Raw genomic sequence first — 17,409 nt, 5'->3', positions numbered from 1 at the left:
AGTTTCAAATGGCCATTCTTTATTTTGTTCATTAGTCAGATACACTGTACACGGTTAAACAAACACAGCATGCACACTTAAAACAACACAAGTCTCAATAACAAGTAAAATATCTAAATTATCTCTATGTATTGAAGTAATTCAACCTATTGGTTGATGTAATTGTTTTTGTGAGTACCACTCTCAAACTTCATCTATCAGCAGAGGTAAGGTGTCTGCTATGCCTTCAGCTACATCCTTTAGCACCATATTTCTGTCTCCAGTTTGCAACATTGATTTGATGCTTGACCAGAAAAAGTACCTCTTACACTCATCCTTCGGCCACTCCAGGTATGTCTGCTTTCTCAGTAAATTTCGCAGTTTAAGAAACTTTTTGGGCAGGGACTCAGGTGGGATTGGTTCCAGTACGATAAAGACTAAGGAGTCTTGATGCACACTGATTTCCTTATGCTGGGCAAAGACCAACTCGTAGTTGCACCACTCACTTTGGACAAAGCTTTTGGAGAGCACAAATAGTGTCTTGTAGCTGGCCTCCAAAGAGTTGATGATGTTATCCATGATCCACTCGCCAGGGACAAAGTCACGCTCGTGAATGCAGAGGGACAGGCCAACACCTTCAAGAGATGGCACCAACTGGCTGTCGACCCAGGAAGAGTCCTTGTTGCTGTAAGAGACGAAAGCATGGTAGCGAAAAGACACGTTTTTCAACCTGTCCGCCTTCTTTCTGCCTCTCCGTTTCACTCGGATCCACACCCACAGCATCTTTGTGTACCAGACACCATCGCAGACATGGAAGGTGAGGCCCAGGATGCCAATGATGACGAATGTCACAGGAATGGCTATGGTTGCTTGAAGCCACATTTGACATGATACCTCGCCAGGCACATACCTGTCTAATGGTAAACCCGTCAGTGATGGAGGGAAGTTGCATACATAGTCCAAAGGCCAGTCAGTGAGCATAGACTTGTTCAGGTAATTCACAAGCCAGTAAGAGTCACAGGTGCAACTAAATGGATTGTTCCCGGCCTTGAGGGCCTGTAGTTTGGGAAACGCCCCAAAGTTCTCCTTTGAGATGGAGGTGATGGCGTTTTCATCCACATGTAGAGTGAGCAGTTTTGGAGCATGGATGTTCACAGGGAGGACCTTGATACTGTTGTAGCTCAGCAGGAGGTGTGTCAGTCTAGGGAATGGCAGGAGGGCCTCCCTGGTTATGATCGTGATGCCTGTCTTTGACAGGTCAATCCACTCCAAGTGCGGAGACAGGTATTTGAAAACATCATTGCCCAGGTTGTTGTGCCTGAGACTCAACCGAGTCAGGTGAGCAGGCCATCTGCACTTATCGTGGATCTGGATGGAGTTGAAGCTGAGGTCAAGAGATTGAAGGGCTTTCATCTGGCGGGTTTTAGCTGAAATGAAGGCTAGATTTTCGAAACGATTGTGGCTCAGAGACAAGTGTGTCAGTTTGGGAAAGACCGATGTATAAGAACAAGAAGGCCACCAAAACCCTGTATCATCTAAGAGATTGTCCGAAACATCCAGTGTTTCCAGTAAAGGGAGATCAGATATGAGGTTACATGGTGAAATGTTCATTCCAGTGCCAGAGAACTTTAAGTACAACAAGTTCGAGAGATTGTCTAAACTCACATTTATTATTGGGTATCTGTATTGATAATGGTGCACACCGTTGAAAATGAGTGATTGCAAGTTCCTCGTGTGGTTTATTGAAGGTAACTGAAAGCCATCTGGTGTGTCTTCATTATAAGTGATATTGACAAATGCCACCTGCTGCAGCTTTGATAGAATCACGTTATTCATCAATTTAACCATAACTGAGCTATCAATCCAAGTGTCGACAATTGTGAGATTTCTTATGAATCTCATTGTTTTAAAGTTTTCAAATGGATCACCAGAGACATTGCAATGTTGAGAAAGTAACCGGACAATTGTTAGTCTAGCTGTTTGTGTTTCATTCAAATCTACGAGTATGCTCTTGTAAATGTCACCCTGTTCACAATAAGAAACAGTTAAGGTAATTTCCTCAAGTGACTTGAGCCTTGCAAGAGAGCCAGAGTCATATCCCTGCCACTTGTTTCCTGTTTCCAAAGTGAGATGTTTCAACGATTTGTTTCTCAGCCAATCAAAGTCGTCGATATTCACAGAAATAGCATTATTGCTCCCTAAGGCAAGGAAGAACAAGTTTGTTAGGTTTTGAAAGGTGATTGGTAGTTGGCAGCTTTCATAGATGTTCCTCGTCAAATCGAGGATGTTGAGTTGGGGCAAAGACAGATCGGGAATGACTGACAAAGAGTTGTGTGAAATGTTCAGGACCTTGATCCCAGGTGTGTGGTCAAATGCATTTGGAGCTATTAGTTTGAGACCACAGAAAGTTGCCTTCAGTAAACAAAGGTGAGATAATCCAACAAATGGAGCTCCATCAATGTGTAATATTTTGTTACCAGAGACATCTAAATATTCAATGTTTTTTGGTAAATTTGAAGGAATCTTGGTAAGGTTTTGATTTGAGAGGTCTTTTATTCCTTTTCTTGACGTGACACACATCTCAAATCCAGTCTCTCTTCCTGTGGCCGTGTAGTGGCCAAACAGAAGCAATGTGAAGACAGTTTTCCAAATAAGAGAAGACATGCTAAAATGACAAAATAGGTAGAACCGTATGAGTCACATTTAAATGGTAATTTGATTTTTTTGTTTGTTTGTTTTTGTTGTGTGTGTCTGACTAATCTAAGTACTGAATGGAAAATCAAAGACAACAACAGAAATATACAAGCCCTTTACCTGTTCGCTTTGGTAGATTTTCCTGCAGAGGTTTAAACAGGTTGGTATTGTGGATGTTTGAAGTGTGTGGTTTCTATAAAGTCCTGTTGTATATATGCCTGAATTGCCCAATGACTGGTTCCTCTTTTGCCACACAATGGGAAAAAAGGCCTTGGTTTTCATTTTCGCTCTTACATTTACATTTCGTCATTTAGCAGACGCTCTTATCCAGATCTTACAAGGGTGCAAGTATAGACAGTGTCTGTTTGGCATCTTTGTGTGTATTTACTTTCCTTTTTTGCAGAGAGAGAAGTGAGTTTAATGTGCTGATACCACGTTTTAGCCAGGAGCAAATATATTTAGTTTCAAGAAGAATGTGCCCATGAGGAAGTGTCTTTTTGTCAAATTATCAGAACAAACACAAACATAATGTTTCTTCAGTAATGCAGTAATGGTTTAAGATTTTACATGTACAATTGCCATTTTTTTTTTATTTCAAGTAAGGGAAAGTATAGCCACATGTCTTAAGAACTAACAACATTTCTAGGACACTGACATCATTGATTTGGTGGTCTTCTCTACCAAGCATCTCTCAGAGACTGGGAGAAACCATCTGCAAAAACAAAACAGGGATTTGTGAATAACAGAATGTCTTATAACCCACCTAGATCCTAATGCATGCTGCAGAGTGGCCATATATGTGTTTCAAAAAAGTCTTCAGTTACCTGTCCTACGAGACAGTCCCTTCAGTTGGCACTTTCCAAGGTCCACGTTACAAGTGTACAGACCCAAGCAGCCTGTACAGTTAGAATGGACTCTGCAGCTCCTGGTTTGGATATCATTACAGCCATGCTGAAAAATACAATGTGGAAAGGAAAGTACTTGACAATGAACCACTCACTTCCAGCCACTTGAACACTTCCTGGTCAGTTGTTTAGACCTGAACATTGAGGAATATGGAAGGCCAAGGCATCCTGCCATGTTAAGTCGCAAATTGTTTTGTTCAAAACTGAACATTGACAGGGGTGTTCCTTACATAAATCGTTCTCTTACTTCAGCTTAAACTTGAAAGTTATACAGAAGACTGTGTAGTCTGTGTCTATACTGTTTAATACAAAGTTAGATAACATAAAATCTTGGAATGTCAATGAGCAGTTTTTAGATTATAGTCATCACCAATACTCACTGTGTCTGAGTTGAACTGACCAAAGCGCACTCTACGGTCTCTGTTCACAAATTTCTGCCTTGGAAATCCTCCAAACCCTCCAAAGCCTTGGAGAATCCGGTCGCCATCAATGCGATCCATGACCCCTCCAGGAAAAGGGGAGTCATTCTGCCTGTCTGAAGGCTCAATGGAGGGCTGAACTCCTTGACGTGCTAAGTGATGAGTACCCACCCAGTGAAGCCTTCCACCTCTTCGAACTCCCACATCTGAATCTCCAAACAAACTCAAAATCTGCATGCAAAATACGAGGGAAACGCATAGATATTTAGCTAGAGAAACAGTGTGATCCATGCTAGTGGCAAGCCTGTGCTACATCAGAATAGCCTCATGTCTCCATGTCAAGATGACTTTTATAGACCCTACCAGCACCCCGCCTCTTAAAGCTCACCTCAAAACAATACTGGTGACGTCAATTCGTGTCGAACGATCATCTTCAGTACAGTATTCTTGGCGTTCATTCTTGGCGTTCATTCTTGGCGTTAAATCTTGGCGTGATACAGTTATTTTCTGGCGCTGTGAGTTGAAAGGAGGAGACAGAACTTGATGGGTATTTGATGTTATTGGGAGAATCTCTTCAAAGCAGCAGTGATCATTGTGATTCTGTTGGGGGGTTTTTCCGTCTAGGCCTTCCAGCCACTTCGCAAGCATGACTGCAGACCCAGTGATGAGGATAACCGATGACGTGGTACTAACGTGCAACTTAATCAAATTAGTGCGCCATCACTCACAAGCATTTAAGGTTCACAGCCTTTTGGATGGATGCCAGCAAAACTGTGCCACAGCATAAGGCAGGTCTAATTACTGTCAGAAAGAGGAATGCTGATTCCCCAATGTTATTTAGTAGTATACTGTATACTATATATGACTTTACACAATCTTTCCTTCCCTAAAAAATGCCATCAAATCCCCAGGTCCCACCTTTGTGGAACCTCAAGTTGTGTCTCCATGGGTGACTGTGTTTATTTGGTCTCCAGGTGTGTGGGCTGTCTGCCCTGACAGGTGAGAGTGACGAAAGTGCAGACGTTCAACAACAGGAATGATGGATAATTATCAGCCTAATGTTGTCTACAGGTCAGTTTTACTTGTGGGGGCTATCACTCATCATTACTGATGGTTTTGCCTGTCTCTTTCTTGTGTTTGTTCTTCCAGAGACCTGGATTAATGATGAGAAATCGTCCATCCGTTTCAGGCAAATTAACATTTCGAAGCACTAAGCCTGTTTTTAAGTCATGTTTGCCCTGCCTATGACTGGCCAGGACCTGTCCGTGGTATATGCTGTCAAGTTTTCTTCAGTGTCCACCCTGTCTGTGCTCACATCTACAGCCAGCAAAAACGTTTGCTTGCTTTTTTGGTTTAGTTTGTACCCAGTTTCAACTCATTGGTTGCAGGAGACCAAGTGCAAGGCCGCTATAAAGCAAACGAAGATGCAAACATTTGGTCTGCTACATAGATAGAAAACTGTGTAAAATTGATGAAACAAATACAGTTCAATGTTCCAACAGGAGAGAAGGAATCCCCCATCAGTACACAGATGAAGATGCAACATCTGGGGATGTATGGGCCAGTGAATTAGGAACCCCCAGCTCAGCTGTACACTTTACATTTCTGTAGTCAAAATACCAGATATGAGCCAAGCAGAGCCTATACATACAAAGTGAAGGATCTGTTCTTTCCCTCCTTGCTTGTCCTTACCATCAACAATACTGCAGGGTAGCTTTAAGGCTTGCTGTGTTCGGTAACTAAGAGTAGTGCATAGACTGGTCTGAGTTTTTGTAACATAAGAAAAAAGACCCACATAAGATGTTTCTGCTAGAGGCTTGGAGATTTCACTCATATTTTCCAGTGTATTTATTCCCCGGCTTTAACGATGGGAAAGGGTTGAGATAAGCAGACCTCCTATGGTGGGTATATCGTTTCAATACCTAAGGTGTTTACACACATGAAGTAGTCCTCATAAGCTACTTCGTAATTTCAACTCTTGAGAGGCCTTTGAGTAAGAAAGTGGCCCATGGTTCAGTAATGCTCACCAGTAATCCAACCAGCCTCACTACATCCCCTTGTCTGTCTGCACCCTAGTCGATTTCAATGAGGTCTTTGATCCTCTTCACCTTAGAAAGCCAGACCTGCTAAATCTGTTTCCATGTTCATTGTGTGTGTGTGTGTGTGTGTGTGTGGGGGGGGGGTGGCTTCTTCATCTCAACTTCCACTGCACTTCACCCTCCAAACTAGGAAAGCAAACATTCCCAACTCTGGACATCATCCGTTGTTTCCCCTTTCCCCTGTATTGATCCTCTGCAAACAAAAGCCAACCCACCTCTTAGATGAAACACATCTGTGATGAGGCGGCAGCACTTACATAGATTACCAAACAGAAATGACTATGTGTCACACAGCATACATAGTGCTCATGTTCTCCATGGAGGAACGCATGACAAAACATACAGTAAATGTTCAGTCACTAAGGATACCAAAGCAGTGTGCAAAGAAGCAGAGCGGGGAAGTGATGACAGCAGGAACAATATAACCAACTGTTTTGAGGAAACGCACCAAAACATAGATGGCACGGATATTAAGTTCCTCTCTTCAACACAATGTTTGAGGGGATATGGCGGGGGGGCGCATAGAATGTTCGGTAATTCCACTATATAATTTCCACGCTGGAAATGTTTCTACAGCCTACAGTAGACACCTACAACTATTTACCTGAGGAACAAAAAGCAGAAAAAAGGAACGCTGAATCAGCATAAATGCTGGAAATCTCCGAAAAAATCCAGTAATGGTATTTGTACATTCCTTGCGCATTACTTTATTAGTTAACCTTCTGTAGTACCCCTTTTTCAACCCTGTGTTTATTTACCATGTTTTATTTAACTTTACCAACCTGCCCATCCACCCATCCACTCACAGCTGATTAATTATAATGTGAGGAGAGATCTCTGGATAAGCGACTATCTTTCTCTCGCTCTTTATCTCCATCTTTCTCAAAAACATAAAAAAAGAAACAAGAGACAAATCCAGCCCAATTATAATAAACAGCTCCCATTGTGAAAAGTGGAACAGCATGTCATAGTAAACTTCATTTGTAAGAGTTTATATTCACTGGTGTATAATGTTTTACACTTTTGTTCTTGCAATAAAAATAAATAAAAAGTAAACTTCATATAACTAAATGTGCTATTGCATTTTTACATCTGAATGGGCTTTCTACTTTAAACGTGACACACTTTCATGTTTCTATTGAAAACTCAATTTCAGGTCATCTAAAAGCTTCAATTGAAGCTAACCTCACCACAGGAGTTTAGTGTCCTCTTGTGGCGACACATGCTCAAACTTTCCTATGGTCTCTTTCCTCGCCATTTTTTTCATCTAATTCAATATTAAATACTTTAACATTACATTTACATCTATGCATTTAGCAGACGCTTTTATCCAAAGCTTTACAAAAGTGCATAGGTCACTGATCAACGAGATAGCCCCAAACAAATAATGCAACACATGTTCACACTGCCAAAGCAGTGTAGTAAATTGAATTTGCTCTGTTTTGTTAAGAACTGTTTTTTTTATCGTTTTAAAGTTGTTTAAAAGGTGAACACACGCTCACAGCCCTGTAATGTGACATCCCTTTCCCAGACACCTCAAACTTTTATTTTTGGTGCAATTTCTATTCATTTTCAATAATACCTACATACAGCTGCATTATTCAAATTATAACCAAATTGAAAAGAAAAATCCCCCACCCACCACCATCTGCAACCCACCCTATCCCTCCCACCCCTCCCTCATTGCCAGCCCTGGTTGGCCCCTAGGTCCAGATCCTTGCACAGATTGATTGTGCATTGAGATGTTTGTCCGTCCAAGGTTTGCTGGAGTACATCTAATACATTAAAATGTTCAAGAATCATTGTAAAGTTATAATTTCAAAGAAAAACCGTTCCTGCTATTCTGCCCATGCATGTTTCTCATAAGCTTTCACCACAAAAAGGGTTTTACGACTGATATGGAGTCACAACTGCTAAATCCTGTCTTTAATTACAATTTCTTGATCCAGACAATCGAATTTTTATTGCCTTGTTTCAGTGTTCTATCGTGTCCCCCTAGTGCAGAGTGTGTGAGCTGCATTTCGGAGTACTAGAAGTGCTGAGTCTCCGAAAATCCCTGATTCGAAGCCTGGCTTTCCGGAAGATCCGGGTGCTGGGTTTTCAACATATAAACAGCAATGGCGGAGGCAGCAGCAGCATCTACAGCGGCTCCAGCAATAACAGGAGGCTGGACAAAACACGTAACTTGCAGGTAAGACAAGACCCGTAGAACACAGCTGTTACATGGTCGTCTATGTTTTATGGCGAGCAATATCACAATATTGCGGGATCGGATATTTGTGAGTGACTGACATACGTCGTCTTTTGTGCTGTTTGTTGCGAGCTTGGCTGTCTTGTTTGTTATGATTCACCATTCCGATAGCAAACTGGTTCGTCGAGGCAAGCAGCTTGCTAGCGAATTCGCTATAAAATTATTTCATCACAACAGGATATGTTTAAGTAGCTGGTCTAAGTAAACACTGACTAAGTAACGTCCACGATGATTGCAAAAGAACCCCTCTCCATGGCTTGATATCTACCAATGCTACAAACGGTAACGGACTCTAAAATCGAAACAAAAACTATTCTTACGTTGATATAAGTTCACCTTGTATAGCTCAAGCTAAAAGGCTATTCGCTAGCTGTGTAGGCTGACATAATTAAGAATCCCAACTCTTATTTGATCAAATGATTTGCTACTTGACAGCCTAACAACCACAGGCATATTCATTCTCATTACACTGTTCCTTTTGTTGGACGGCAGACGTAAAAAAAAACGTTGGCCTATTAGGCAGCAAGTTCTGCGGAAATGCACATTTGTGCACTGGATAACACAAATAAAAAGAAATTGTGACCTCACAGTCGTTCATATGGCTACATGTCATGATCGTCCTAGGACTAACTTTTTGAACTCAGTTTATTTTACTAATTTTGTGATTATGATGTATAGGCTAGTTCATATGTAGTTTATATGTACACTTTCAGAAAGGAGTACAGCACGTTTCCTTTTGTTTTCCAGGTATTTCATGCATGGGCTTTGCAAAGAAGGAGACAATTGTCGATACTCCCATGACCTCACCAGCAGCAAACCAGCAGCCATGATTTGCAAGTTCTTTCAGAAAGGAAACTGTGTATTTGGGGACCGTTGCAGGTAAACAATAAGCATGTTGCATGTTAGTTCAATAGACTGGCGCTCTGTGTAGGGAAAGGATTGCAGGAAACGTTGGAATTGGTCGATCCGGTTCAGTTCCTGGGTTTGTATGGAGCCCAGTAGCAAAGGAAGTTTCATGGACCGTCCATGAAAGAGTAACTGGGTTAAGTTTCTACCCAGATGTTGTAAATGTAGCAGACGTAAACCTACTTGTGATCAACTGATTTCAAATCCTAGCTTCAGTCCACCTGTTGTGCCATTAAGCAAGGTACTTGACACCTATAACCTGTACCCTGACCCTGTCTTGTGAGCATTGAAAAGAGCTGCTAGCGTAATTATACAGCGTTATTATTTTTATACTGCTTTATATCAGCGACTGCACATGCTTAGCTGGACATGGCAACTGTGTTTACTGAGCTTCTGAGAATAGTTGTGGAATGCACTTCCAACGGATTTGACACATGAGAGCAGAAGCGTTCGAATTTCAACATGTTGTTCTCGTGCTTGAGGCCACTGACAGGTCGTCATGGCCCTGGTAGTAGTTGACCCGCCACTACAAACACTCCTCCGATAACCACAAATGTCACACTGGCTGTGGAATTGCCTTGAAAACCTGTTGCCGTGGAAACATTCTCAAAACCACTTTCCCTGGCAGCTGATGCTCTGCTGCTTGAGTGTCGGCTACAGGGTTGCTTCACCATGAATATCAAATGGTGTTTGCTATCTGTTATCAGTTGGGAAAGATTACACTGAGCTCTGTTTGCCTCAAACATAAACATTCAGCCTTGGCCGGAGAAATGTCATTGTGGTGTGTCTAGACTGTCATTTGAACCAGACGTCAGCCAGCCAGCCACCGCAGACGGCGTCTGCCTTGTATGTCTGCGTTCAAGAGCATCCCCATAGTTACCGCTGCTCCCAGGTCGAATGCAAACAGAATTGCCTTTGTTAGCGGGGGCATGTTTGATAACTCTGCTTGACAAGTCAACTCATGCAGTTTTCCTTCGACGGATGTGACTCCGGGTGGAGAGTTGAGGCCTGTTCCCTGCTGGGTGTTTTCGACTTGTTGTTGGTATGGAAGCATTCCTCTTGGGTCCATATGATGGAGATGCAGAGTGGAGGGTGTCCTCATTATTCCCAGGATCCGTGGGGGCTCCACTGCTTCTGTTTAGGAGGCCAGAGAATGGGCCCCTCGGTGGGGGCTTTCATTATGTATAAATTCCGCTGGGGCTGAAGCTATTGTAGCGCCCTCTCACTCCTGTCTCTCTCTCTCTCTCTCTCCCCCACACACACTCTCTCTCTCCCTCTCTCTGTGTCTGTCTCACACGTTCTCTGAATCCCCCAGGGCAGACAAAGTGCACTGCAGCCTGCATGGCAATTGCATAACCCTGTGTTTGTGTGTGTGCCCCCCCCCCCCCCCCCCCCCCTCTCTCTCTCTCTCTCTCTCTCTCGCTCTCTCTCTCGCTCTCTGACACTGCTGCTGGGTTCACTCAGTTCATTCTGCCATTCTGCTGCAGCGAGCTCCTCTGTCATTTATGTGTGCGTATATCCCAAGCCCCCCCCCCCCCACCTCCCCCCTTATTACCCACAGCCCTCTTAAGCCCAATGCTTGAGTTTGTTTCTCAGGCAGAGTGCCTTCCAATGGGCCTGGGAATGCGTGGGGTAGACGGAGGCAGTCGGGAGAAAGATAAGGGCATTTCATCCAATGGTATGGCAGCGAGCGCTGGCTGTCAGCGAGGATTAGTCATCCTAACTTGTAGCCATTGACGTGGTCTCAATCTTCCCCCACAAGGACGTAGGAGCAGTCTGCACTACAAGAATCTTGCTATTATATCATGCATCCAACTATATCTAGTAGGGCATCCATAGCTTTGTTTTAATGGTCCGGACAGCTACTTTAATATAGCCTATTTCCTCAGGAAAACTTGGGCTTGGACTTGGGCTAGGTCTACCAGACTTGTACCACTAAGCCGCTCTGGATAAGAGTGAGTGCTAAATGACTAAATGTAATGTAAGCCCCAAGACGGCCAGTTTAAAACACTTTGCATAGAACCAGACTATGGCCCTGTTCACACCTGGCATTACCATGGGGACTCACTGAGAATCAGAATCGTGTTTAATCGCCAAGTAAGTGGTCACAAACAAGGAATTTACTCTGGTGGGTGAGCATTGACATCTGATTTCTCAGACTGCATTCGGAGGTGGCAGCATATGGCTACATTGTTTTAGCGGTGCGTTCGTGAACATGTCCTGGGCCATCTGCTCAACTGATGTCCTCTGCTTCAGGGAAACCAATTTGTGCACCAACGGCAGCCAATGTGAAAGTGCACCAACAGTCTGCATTGTTTGGTTTTGATTTCTTCCTCTCAATTTCTGGCAGGCTGAGTACTTTCAACCTCCCGCCAGTTATGGAAGACAACGCTTTTGGTCTTTGCAAGCGGAAATGCACACAGAGCGGGGAAGTGAGATTCGATTTCAAGTGGTCACTGGATGCGCATTGTAATGCCAGGTGTGAACTGTTAGCGCTATCCACTTGTGATCAGATAAACCAATACGCATGGAAATGCCAGGTGGGAACAGGGCCTAATGTAACGTGCAAAGGTGGGAGTAATAGAGGCTAGAATGACAATGAAGTATTATGTACTTGTGGAAACATAATTAGAGGACAATAAATGATCTAGTCCTACATCTCCTCAACTAAGACACATGCTAATCAGGCTTTGTTTCGTAGCCATGGGAACTGGAGTCCAATATGTTGGAATTCACTCTTTTCACAATCCAAGATGTCATAAGGGAAGTTACTGAAACAGTGCGTACTATCTCACATCAGAGAGTTTGACTCAATTACAGGACAAAATCTCAGTAAAATGTAAGCCTTCTATTCCTATTATATTTTTGTATTGAAAATATTTAATTACTAACAACATGATGTGTAAAGGGGCCAAGTTATTTGAGTTCCCTTGCATCTGAAGCTGAACCTAATTTGTAGCACCAAGTGTATGGGCTTTGTGCTCAGTGGTTGGTGGAGTACACTGGGTTAAGGTCCTAGATCCAGCTGGGCTGTGTAGAGGTGTGAGGCCACTGAAGAACAACCGTGTCTTTATTTGGAAGAACAAATGACGTTAGGCATCCCACTCCCTCCCCTTAGTATCTGTCAGTTTTCACTTACAAACATTCCAGAATAACTTTAAACACAGCACATACGATTTTACAGTTGCCTTTCACATTTTTTTTTTTTTTTTATGTAATGAGAAATATTTATCTTACGAGGATATTATGGGTGTGGTGAATGAGTTGGCACTGTAGTGACAGAGCACTGTTTCTGTTTGACTTGGGCTGTTCACACTGTTTCTGATTTGAATATGTGGAAAGTGTATTGAGAGTACGGGCCCAACCCTCTAAAGGATCTAGGCCCACCATATGTTATTCAGTTCCTGTTCTTGCACATGCACGTTAATATTCATGAATAGAGTAACACCTGCTCCTCTGGAAGTGTCTTGAAACAGGGCTTTTGTTGCTATATTGTGCAATAGGCCTATGTGCAATGTGAAACAATAATCTCCTTAAACTTCATAACGTGAATTTTTTTGCACATCTTTTATGGCTCTTCATTTATTTGTCATGTACACTTTATAGTATTTCATTGTATTCTTTATTATAATGTTTTTTTGTTTGTTATCTTATTGTACTTGTTTTATCTAGGATGCTTACCAAAGCAAATTCCTTGCATGTTGAAACTTATTTGGCAATAAACTGGATTCTGATTATAAAATAGGCGTTCATCCTAGGGGAACTATAAAGTTGTGCCTAGCTGTCAAGTTCTATGGAAAATGTTTAGTGTCTTCTGAAAACTATAACTTAATAATAATATGAATGTGGAAAAATAATAATATGAATGTGGAAAAATTGAAACCAGTCACGTGAACTTTGAACTTGAAGAGTGACCTAACATGAGCCCCACTGTAGTCCCACTTTGACCGGTTGTCCGTCCCCCTCCAGGTTTGAACACTCCAAACCATCCAAGCAGGACGACCTGCAGGGTCCCTTGCCGCTGATGCCGTTGTCCTCCGCCGCGGCCCCGCCTCCCCTCGCCAGCGCTCCGGACCCACTGCCCGGCGGGCCAGGGGGCGTGGCCGACGACCCAGAGAATCAGCCCGGCTCAGGAGCTGTGGACTGGGTCAACGCCGCTGAGTTTGTGCCAGGGCAGCCCTACTGTGGACAGGGTGAGTGAGCAGAGCCGCCGGAATGCCAGAGAGATACACCAGTACCCTGTGCCAAATGGGGCATATTTCCGAGTTGGAATATTATTTACTACGTGCCATTCTGAGCCAGGCCCTCCATTTGACGAGCCAATGGGTCGACTCCAAATCGACCATCCAGCTATTAGTGAGGATATTCAATGTTAAATAAAGATTAAAGAACATAAAAACATGGGCTTCCTGCCAAATACAGTTGGCTCCCTGACACAGTGCTGTTCCTTGGCCCACGCTGCCCTGGTTTGTATGAAGCAGACACCACTTTCCGCCGCCGCCCCCGGTGTGACCGAATCAGCAGAGAGATTGGTATGGTGGCGTCCCCGCTCTTTCTGGGCCTTAGCCAAGTCCTCCTCCAGCCTCGCTCTCTCGCACTAAAACAGGTGGCGTGTCAGGCCGGCTTCAGAGGAGGGAACAGAATCTGGCTGCCGGGGCAGGCAACATTAGCCCCCTCCATAAGTTTCTCTCCTGGTTTCTTTCCAGAAGTGGGGTAAAACCAACGTGTCAGTGGTTTGAGCTCTGTGTGTGTCTCCACAGCGGACCCTGTGAGCGTGGAGGGCCCCGCCCCCGTCGTCGAGCAGCCTGAGAAGGAGCCGCCGGGCGACGACAAGGAGCTGGGGAAGCAGCTGTGTCCGTACGCCGCCGTGGGAGAGTGCCGCTACGGCCTCAACTGTGCCTACCTCCACGGAGACGTGTGCGACATGTGCGGCCTGCAGGTGCTCCATCCCACCGACAGCGCTCAGCGGTCAGATCACACCAAGGTAACGCCCCACCCCCCACCCCCCACCCCCCTGACGTGCTCCTCGCCCCCTGTCCAGTACCAACATTCAAAAACAGCGGTTTTTACGTTGTGTTAGACAGTTGTATTCATTTAGGAGACGCTTTTATCCAAAGCGATACACAAATAGAACGTGTACAGCAGGATCCGAAGTGTATAGTTTTAATAGTATTTTGGCGGTTAGAGTCAAGGAACAGTCACACAATAGAAATACAATTGCTCAACTACAGTGCAACAGTTTGGCTTAAACGTCTATGTAACCCCAAACAATGTATTTGTTTCAGCTGTAGAACAGCAATATGAAATTCCAAAAACTGGCGTAAAATGACTTGCCCGTTTCGGGGTGGTTAAAGTGGGTTTTTCTAGCGATTTCACAGACTTCCTCTCTCTCTCCCTCTGTCTCTCTCTGTCTCTCTCTCAGGCCTGCATCGAAGCCCATGAGAAGGACATGGAGATCTCCTTTGCCGTCCAGCGCAGCAAGGACATGATGTGCGGAGTGTGCATGGAGGTGGTGTTTGAGAAGACCAACCCCAGCGAGCGGCGCTTCGGAATTCTCTCCAACTGCTGCCACTGCTACTGCCTCAAGTGCATCCGCAAATGGCGGAGCGCCAAGCAGTTTGAAAGCAAAATTATCAAGTGAGGCACTGGGAGGGAGGGGAGTCACAAGCCTCGAGGGAAAAGGGGAGATGGGGGACGCTGGTGTTTGGACATTGGCTGGGTTTCCCAGATTCGTTAAGAAGCTCTTAACGCTCAGAGCTTCTTGGGAGCGTTTTAAGAATGCTCTAGAACGCTCTTTGAACGCTCTTAAGAAGCTCTTGGCGTTAAAAGCTTCTTAACGAATCTGGGAAACCCGGCCATTGTTGGTGTGTACTGTGAGAGGGGCTAGTTCTATGTAGAGCGTCTGTTTTCGTTGTGCCCCAGTGTTTTGAAATGTGTGTTGGCAGAAAACCGCACTTCTGGACTTCCTTTCTTCTTTCCTGGTGGTAGCCAAGACCTTTTCACTGTCGGCTCATATTAGTGCTGAACGTGATCTCTGCTAAGCCCCAGGCTCGCACAGGCGTTTGTGACCATCTCATCTGGAACTTCCGGTGTCTTCCCAGGTCGTGCCCAGAATGCCGGATCACGTCCAATTTCGTCATTCCGAGCGAATACTGGGTGGAGGACAAGGAGGACAAGCAGAAACTCATTCAGAAGTACAAGGATGGCATGGGGTATGGCATAATTCCATTTGTCCTTTCCGGTCAATGCCAATTGTACTGAATTGTAAAAGCCTGAAAGATATGCTCTCTCCCAAACAACCACTTAGAGTAAATGGGATCTACCTTGGATTGATAGAATTCTACTCAGACCTGCATCAAAGACTGATGTCCTGAGCCTCCCAATCAATGTCCATGTTTGTTCTCTTCCATTGAACATCAGGGCCTGTGTCCAGGCTTCTGGAAGAATCCAGCCTGCTGAATGCTCACTTATTTTTGTTCTTACCCACCCTCTCCTCCGCCCTCCCATTGGCTCCAGGAGCAAAGCGTGTCGATATTTCGACGAGGGTCGCGGGACCTGTCCGTTTGGCTCCAACTGCTTCTACAAGCACGCCTTCCCCGATGGGCGTCTGGAGGATCCCCAGCCCCAGAGACGACAAGCAGGCTCCAACGGCAGGAACCGGGTAAGGAGGAACCGAACATGGAGGGGCACAGGGACCCAGTCGAAAGCCAATACACGTCAGAACTTGTCGGCCTCGAAGTGAATTCTTACATTCTCGTGAATTCTGTTCGAAGGGTGATCGGTCAACAACTCTGCAATATCTATGTCTAAAGTGTTTTTCTTTTTATTTGTTTGTTTTCGACTCCAGAGCTCAAGACGAACGCCCCTGTGGGACCTGTTTGACGAGCGCGAGAGCACCGACTCGTTTGACAACGACGACGAGGAGATGGTGACGTTCGAGCTGAGCGAGATGCTCCTCATGCTCCTGGCGGCGGGCACCGACGACGAGGTCACGGACTCAGAGGACGAATGGGACTTGTTTCACGAGGAGCTGGACGACATCTACGAGATTTACCTATAGCACCGCCTGCCCTCAATAAGCCCTCCCCACGCCCCTTCTCCTCCCCCCCTTTTCCCCACCTATACTAGACACTAGAATGGACTGTCTCGTGTGAGTGATAGACAGTAGCTTTTTTTTCCCTGTGTTGTGGCAGTGCCTTTCAGCAGGCCATTCATTAATGAACGAAATAAAAAGGTAAAAAAAGATATAAAAAAGACAAAACAATTGTACAAAGAGATTGGTGCGCTCGTGCTAAAAAAATTCTAGTAACCTGTCCTTGTGAATTTACCCTGGTCCAGTTTATGTACAAAGGATAAAAAACTAAAAACTTAACAAAAAATACAACAAAATGAGAAGTAACAAAAAGAAGTGATAACAATATTTAAATATCGCCAATAAACTTCCTCAGTTTATTTGTGGGTGTGGGGTTGACTTGTTTATCATTTACCCAGGTGTTGTTCCTTTCTTGATTTGGAGAGTTGGAGACTTGAAGGATGCCTCCTCTTAAAACAGCTCCACGTACTGTATGTGGGTGAAAACCTTTTTTGCAGTGGTTCTGGAACAATCTTCTTCTCATGCACTGATTTGAATTGGGAGAGGACAACACTCCACTTCCTATATTCACATGCACAAACGCACTCTTAATGTTCACAGTCGTCAATCTGTTTCCCTCTCACACGGGAAGGAATGACAGTGAATAACTTTTTATCTATAAAATAGTTTTCTTTTCTTTTTTATGGGCCCATGTGCACATTTCTCGCCGTCCTGAATCACACCTATTCAGGAACACCTGTGGTAGCTAATGACAAGTCCTTCTCTGGAACCAAGCTTAAGTGACACTTGTGATTTTGGAATCTCATAAACAGCACAGACTTAAAATGCAGAAAATAATGAGGCTGAATGTTTGAGTACCTGTCTATGAAATGTTAATATTTCTTTGTTTGCTTCAAGTAATGCAAATTAAGCCATGCTGGCAGATTCCCATACACAACCTCCAGACAGCTGGTCACTTCTTATGGAACTCCATTGGAATGCATATGTTTATACTGAAATGTGTGTTTTCTATGGTCCACAGCCATCCATCATAACTTGAAAATAAAGTTTATTATCAAAGCTT

General features: G+C 44.2%; 2 protein-coding genes across 2 annotated transcripts; one reads left to right on the top strand and one right to left on the bottom strand.

Moving 5' to 3' along the window:
- Positions 1 to 16: 16 nt before the first annotated feature.
- Positions 17 to 4,329, bottom strand: LOC124469496 (toll-like receptor 2). Its single transcript, XM_047022830.1, has 4 exons — positions 3,959 to 4,329; positions 3,498 to 3,624; positions 2,794 to 3,385; positions 17 to 2,644 (listed from the first exon to the last, which is right to left on the bottom strand). The coding sequence occupies exon 4, from the start codon at positions 2,641 to 2,643 to the stop codon at positions 184 to 186; it is 2,460 nt and encodes an 819-aa protein (XP_046878786.1). The 5' UTR covers position 2,644; positions 2,794 to 3,385; positions 3,498 to 3,624; positions 3,959 to 4,329; the 3' UTR covers positions 17 to 183.
- A 3,844-nt stretch (positions 4,330 to 8,173) lies between these two features.
- mkrn1 (makorin, ring finger protein, 1) lies at positions 8,174 to 17,409 on the top strand. The gene is made up of 8 exons (XM_047023046.1): positions 8,174 to 8,287; positions 9,095 to 9,226; positions 13,223 to 13,446; positions 14,014 to 14,237; positions 14,676 to 14,890; positions 15,355 to 15,465; positions 15,770 to 15,914; positions 16,101 to 17,409. The coding sequence occupies exons 1-8, from the start codon at positions 8,214 to 8,216 to the stop codon at positions 16,311 to 16,313; spliced, it is 1,338 nt and encodes a 445-aa protein (XP_046879002.1). The 5' UTR covers positions 8,174 to 8,213; the 3' UTR covers positions 16,314 to 17,409.

The sequence above is a fragment of the Hypomesus transpacificus genome, chromosome 7 (genome assembly GCF_021917145.1).
Source record: "Hypomesus transpacificus isolate Combined female chromosome 7, fHypTra1, whole genome shotgun sequence".
Taxonomy (NCBI): domain Eukaryota; kingdom Metazoa; phylum Chordata; class Actinopteri; order Osmeriformes; family Osmeridae; genus Hypomesus; species Hypomesus transpacificus.
The sequence above is the reverse complement of the archived record's forward strand: the minus strand, read 5'-3'. Positions and strand labels throughout refer to the sequence as shown.